The sequence below is a fragment of the Myotis daubentonii genome, chromosome 2 (assembly GCF_963259705.1).
Source record: "Myotis daubentonii chromosome 2, mMyoDau2.1, whole genome shotgun sequence".
Lineage (NCBI taxonomy): Eukaryota > Metazoa > Chordata > Mammalia > Chiroptera > Vespertilionidae > Myotis > Myotis daubentonii.
The window spans coordinates 104,117,214-104,123,213 of NC_081841.1; the positions used below are offsets into that span (position 1 = coordinate 104,117,214).

The 6,000-nt window shown below is 51.6% G+C and overlaps 1 protein-coding gene across 3 annotated transcripts in view; it reads left to right on the plus strand.

The window, feature by feature from the left end:
• Positions 1 to 5,602, plus strand: part of MTUS2 (microtubule associated scaffold protein 2) — a 421,538-nt gene extending 415,936 nt beyond the window's left edge. For 2 of the 3 annotated variants that reach the window (XM_059684080.1, XM_059684082.1), the window contains 2 exons: positions 607 to 704; positions 1,462 to 5,602. In XM_059684080.1, coding sequence (XP_059540063.1) covers positions 607 to 704; positions 1,462 to 1,675 — 312 coding nt within the window. In that variant the 3' untranslated portion in view covers positions 1,676 to 5,602. The remainder of the gene's footprint in view (positions 1 to 606; positions 705 to 1,461) is intronic. The other variant, XM_059684081.1, reaches the window with a different exon arrangement.
• The last annotated feature ends 398 nt before the right edge of the window (positions 5,603 to 6,000 follow it).

Genomic DNA, 6,000 nt, shown 5'->3' on the forward strand with positions numbered 1-6,000 from the left:
CAGAGAGAATGGTATAAATTGTGGAGCAGTAACAGCCCTGGGTGCTGTGATTTTTCTGAGAATGTGCCAAGGTGGTCTTGTGCTTTGCATTCCTGGCTGCCCATAGTCTCAGAAGGGAAAATGTGTCCATGTTCCCATCTCTCCATTCATTTAGAATGTCATAGGGTGCGCCCAGCAAGGGAGGGTAATGCAGTCCAGGGGGGCCCATGGGACCCGCTAGCCAGACTAGGTCCTGGTGCTGATCACAGCATGTCTCTAACAACGGCAACGGCCTGGGGACACTCACTATAAAAAATATATTCTACACAGGATTCCAGTATCTACATACACACACGTTCATAATATATGTGAAATAAAACTATATATCTAAAATATATAAAACTATACTTACTTTTACTGTATACAGCACATTCTGGTATTTTCTCTTCTGCTTTATTCTGTTTTCAACAAATGCCGACCACATCCCTCTAACCTAATTTTACAAGCCACCAGTGCACTACACACTGTAGTTTGCAAAACACGCTTCTTGATAACCCTCCAAGGGCACTGATCTCCTTCCTGTCAGACGGCCCTGCCAGAGGCCTCCTAACACCGCACCCTTTCTAGGCGGAAAAGAACATTATCCTGGAGGAGAAAATCCAAGTTCTCCAGCAGCAGAACGAAGATCTCAGAGCAAGGATTGACCAGAATACTGTCGTCACGAGGTAGGCAGAGCAGGTGTCTAAACTCACAAACCATGTGCCACCCGCAAAGTGGCTTTGCTGCTGAGCTTGAGGGTCCTGTTTGTGTCCCAACATCCAATTTACCTCACTCCTCTGAGCTGTGAGGCCTCCGGGACTGTCGGAAAGCATATGGCAGGAGCCCCGACGTGGCTGGGTGTTGCTCGGGTTTGTTCCCAGGGCGGATTTTGGAGAGGGGCCGCTGGGTGTTCCCAGGGAAAAGGGAACCCCATGTGCGCCACCCTGTGCTCGGCCAGCTCAGCAGTGCAGACCCACGTCTCCCTTGGCTGCTGAGCTGTCGCCATGGGCCAGCCTGGCCCTGGCAGTGAAGGGCTGGCCCTGACAGAGGACAGCTGAGATGGATGTGCCAGAGAGAAGCCGTGTAGCCAAATGCAGCTGCTCCTGGTGACATCGACTCTATCTTGGTCCCCTGCTCTGAGGTCCCCAACTTCCAGGGAAGGATGTGGAGATTAACCCCCCCCCCCCGCCCCCACCACCACCACTTCGGTTGGTGTGCAGTAAAACAGCCAGTGGGAGGCTATTTTTGTCCAAGAGGGCTGAGCCATCACCGGGCTGAAGGGGGGGGGGGGGGGGAACCGATGTGGTGGTGGGACAAGCAGCAATAGTGGTTCAACCGAGACTGTGGGTTGGGGTCCGACTTACCCCCGCTGCCCCCGCAGGCGTCCTTGGCCTGGCGTATCCGAGCTGAGGCCTGTGGCATGACTGTCCTCTCCCTGTGCAGACAGCTGTCCGAGGAGAACGCCAACCTGCAGGAGTACGCGGAGAAGGAGGCCCAGGAGAAGAAGAGGCTGAGCCGCACCAATGAAGAGTTGCTCTGGAAGCTCCAAACTGGGGACCCAACCAGCCCAGTTAAACTCACCCCCACGTCCCCTGTTTACCGCGGCTCCTCCTCCGGACCCTCCTCACCCGCCAAAGTGGGCACCACGCCCAGATGACAACGCCACGCGGCCCTCGGAGCTGAGGCCCCTCACGCACCGGCGCTTCCCCCTGGGGGAGTCTTCACCAAGGCCGCCCCGCGCATGCTCAGGAGCTGCTCAGCGGCGCCCTCCCCAGTCACTGCTCTTCCCCGGCGTTGGCACTGAGGGAAGTGTTCGTGGTCGTGTCTGATGTGCAAACGTTGGACCGTAGTTAGAGCCAAAAGAAAGAAATGCCAATTGTTTTTGAGCAATGAATTTTCACTGCAGAATTTCAGGTTAGTGACAGATAGTTCAGTTTGGAATCTATACCGAAAAATCATTGTGTGCTGCACCGATGTGCGTAGATATGTCAATGAACGTATCTGCACACGCGGTGGTTCTAAATTGCATTTTTTATAACACGAAGTGCTGACATATTTTGGTGAAGGTCAGCAGTTTTCTAACTTGTGCCTAAGAATACTTGGGAAATGAAAATGCATTTCTATCTAGCTTCCCAGGAATATTTCTACCCAAAATAGAAAAGAAAAAAAAAAGATACTGAGAAGAAGCGCCTTTCGACCTGCCACCAAGTGGTACTGTATTTAACACAAACACCAGCGACTTGTGAACGGTAACTGCCTTTGGAACAATCAGCTTCTTAGTTAACATGATCTGAAGTCACCATTATTCCATTCGCAGGTTTTAATTATCAAGGCTCCTGTGGTGAGCGGCTAAGGGAGCGCAGTGGGAAACCCTGCGGGGTTTAGCAGCTTTTTGGATGTTTCGACATGAGAGTGAATCATCTATAGTCTTGTAAACACAAGTTTTGCTTTTTTCCTAAACGGCATCCTGGAATCTGTCCTTCAGCTATTGCTCCCTCGGGGGAAATATGGGAGAGAAAGCCCTTCTGGAGGGAGGGTGAGGATGACCTTGGAGTTGACCAAGACCATTCGCCCTGCGGCCTCAAGAGGAAAACTGCTGACAGGATCTGTGCCCTGACTGAGCCCAGAGCAGGGACGCTCTGGAAGTCTAGGTGGTTTGCTCTGATCTGATGCTGCGAGGTCAACCCACCGATATGACCCTCAGGCCCCCATTCATAGCAATCTCCCCTTCAGTTCGGTTCAGTAACTCAGTCCCATCACTGTGCATTGAGATGGCTCAGGGGTTCTAGCAGGGGCTTCCAGAAAACCAGTTCTTCCGTCCTGGGGGACCAATTCCACGCTGAGCTAGACCATCCCTTGACCCTCCAGGAACCCAGGTGTATTTTCTGCAGGATCATCGAGCAATGCCACAGCTGACAGTGCTCCATCTAGGACCCAAAAGGTCCTTCCACACAGAGGAGCCCACGGAAACTCCAGCCAGTGGTCACTGGCTACTGGACTGGCACCTGTCTCTGAAATGGTAGAATTAGAACGTGAGAGGTATTCCTGTAGTGCTGTGGAAGGTTAGGAGCATGACACCCAACAGGGAAGTAGTTTTAACAATTGATATGATGATAATGATGCCTTTGTTTCCTGTTTGTGACAGAGACCCTGTACTTCCCTCCCTAAGGCCCCTGGAAATTGTCCTGAGCACAGGGCAGTCTTTGAGTATGACCAAGGCAAGTGGACTCAGGCAGGGACATCTGTGGTGGGGAAGAGACGGCCCACAGGAGGAAGGGGTCGGCTTGCCCAAAGGCCTGCCTGCTTCGCTCACATGAAGACAGACCTGGTCTGTGTTCCCTGCCTGAGTCAAGGTTGGGCTTCTGCTTAAGTTCCATCTTGTTTCTAGCAAACCTCCAATAGTATCCGCCCATCCTGGGGACATACACAGTAGATGCCCATCAAAGAATCGTTTCTCCTCTCATGGCTCTGCATGATGCTGTGATATTGAGTCGGGCATTCCATTAGAGTAGATTATGCCATGTTCACAAAGTACACAGTTATGTCTTCTTTTAGCGGCACCACCTACAAACACAGTTTCAGCGGTAGCTCAGCTCTCCAAATTAGGAACTGCATCCACAGGGACACCTGCTAAATGCAGTTACACAGCAATACCGACTCCAGTGTTCTGTTAGGGTGTGCTACAGCGTGTTAGCCTATTGTGGCCAAGGCGTGGTGGTGTTAGCACTAAATAATCCCTCACCAGGTGGACTGGAGCTCTGCCCTGACCAGCCCTCACCTTGGGCACTTGAGCTAATTCCTACATTGCCCTGGCCTCGTCCTTCACCATGGACTCCCGTCACCTCTGGCCGTTATCCTGGAACAGGAGGGGTGGCAGCCATTGTGCTCTTTCCGCCACTCCGCACGCTATTAGGACTTGGACCTCTCAACATGGAAGTCCTGTCATCACGTCCCAGGCCGGAGCTGTTTCCACTTATAGATGCCGCAGCTCCGCTGCCTCAGACAAACCCATCAGACCTCACCGACCTTTTCTGAGCATTTGGGAGCTGAGTGTGTGCCCTTCCCCACTGCCGGGCCCCCGAGCTGGGGCAGGATTCTGGCCGGGTTTCCGAGAGAGGAGGGGTTGATGGACTGGCACACTGGGTGTGATTGCTTGAATGGGGTCACACATTCCTTACCCAGCCCCTACACTTTCTGTATTGCATATTTGTGTTTGAAGCATATTAAAGTTAATTTGAGGGAGCTCCCGTGACATGCACTTGATGTAACTCTTGGCCTGACTGGCTCAGGCTTGAGGCAATTCGGGCTGGAGCCATAGCAGCCAGGGAGGTGTTTGGCAGGCTGGATTTTTTTTTCTGTGTTTTGCCAGGGTCAGCCACTGAGTGTCCAGACCTCTTGCCCTGATTCAGCAGGTCCAAGGCCCCCACACCCATATTTGCAGCCCAGGATCTCCAGGAGCCTGGCCCTGGCTTTCGGGGGCTCAGTGACTCTGCTCAGCCCGCTGTCTTTAGTAGGCTGGTGGGCTGGAGTCAGTGGGAAAGGGACACAAAAGATTGAGTGCAATTCCTTTACCATCGATTTCAAATTCAGCCCTAGGCAGGGTTATGATTCTACCCCCAACAAAAGTTTGATGTGTCCTAAATCCTGCCAGTTCATGCCTGGATGGCCATAGAGCTTTCTCATGAGCAGCAAGGAGGAGCCCTCTTGGTGTGATGGTCACAGACAGCAGTTCCTTATCGTGCACAACGATCTGTCAGGCTTTCTGATGCCAACAGGGGACACGGGAGCCTGGACAGCTCTGTGGCTCTTCCTATAATACTCTGTGCAGCCAGCACATGTTTCAGCCTGAAAGCACTTGCTCCCCAGTCCTGACCTCTGGGTGGGCTGCAGCCAGCTTGGCAGCCTGCCCCTGCTTAAGGATGCAAGGGAGACCCCTATTGTCAGTTCCCTGTGGGGCATATAGGAGTGGTAGGGACTTTAGTGAGACTGTAGCAAGTCTGCCGTCCTGAACAGCTGCTGAACAAGAGAGCTTTTGCGGATGATAAATCCCCTCGAGTCACTTCCAGACCTGCAAGGACCACAGAATCCCCTCTAAGTCACCCAACTTCCAGATTATTGATAGTGAGGACCTATTTATTGATTCACTTATCAACCTGTCCCAGCCTGTTAGTGTCTTTTGCTGTGTCTTGTGTCCTCCACTTTTATAATAACCACCTTCCATTTCCTTTCCCCGCACACGTGAGGTCTCACCTTTACTGAGCAGGCGGGTGACTCAGCCACTGGCATGTGCAGGGAGTGACGACGTTAGAGCCGCTTCCTCCTGTCTGCAGAGAACTCTCCGCTCTCACAGCTGGTTTGCAGCAGGCAGGCGAGACCTCTAAAGTCAACCACCTGGTCACCTCCTGTGTGCAAGGAGCCTGTCACAGCTGGCTCTCCCTGCGTGGGACTTGGGTCACTCATCTCAGCGGAAGGAGCGATGCTCAGGTAGAAACCCGGAAGTGGGTACAGGCATACTGCGGAGATACTCGGGTCCGGTTCCAGACTACAATAAAGCAAATATTGCAATAAAGCAAGTTGTAATCTTTTAACTAGTGGAAGGCCTTACCTTCAGTTTGTAAAAAATGCAACATGTGTGAGGTGCAATAAATCAAAGCACAATAAAACGAGGTGTCTCACCTGTTTGCACAGCTGGTGCTGCCTCAGAGTATGCAGTGATGGCGAACCTTTTGAGCTCGGCGTGTCAGCATTTTGAAAAACCCTAACTTAACTCTGGTGCCGTGTCACATATAGAAATTTTTTGATATTTGCAACCATAGTAAAACAACGACTTATATTTTTGATATTTATTTTATATATTTAAATGCCATTTAACAAAGAAAAATCAACCAAAACAATGAGTTCGCGTGTCACCTCTGACACGCGTGTCATAGGTTCGCCATCACTGGAGTATAGGCATCAAACCAGATCTCTGGGACTGCACAA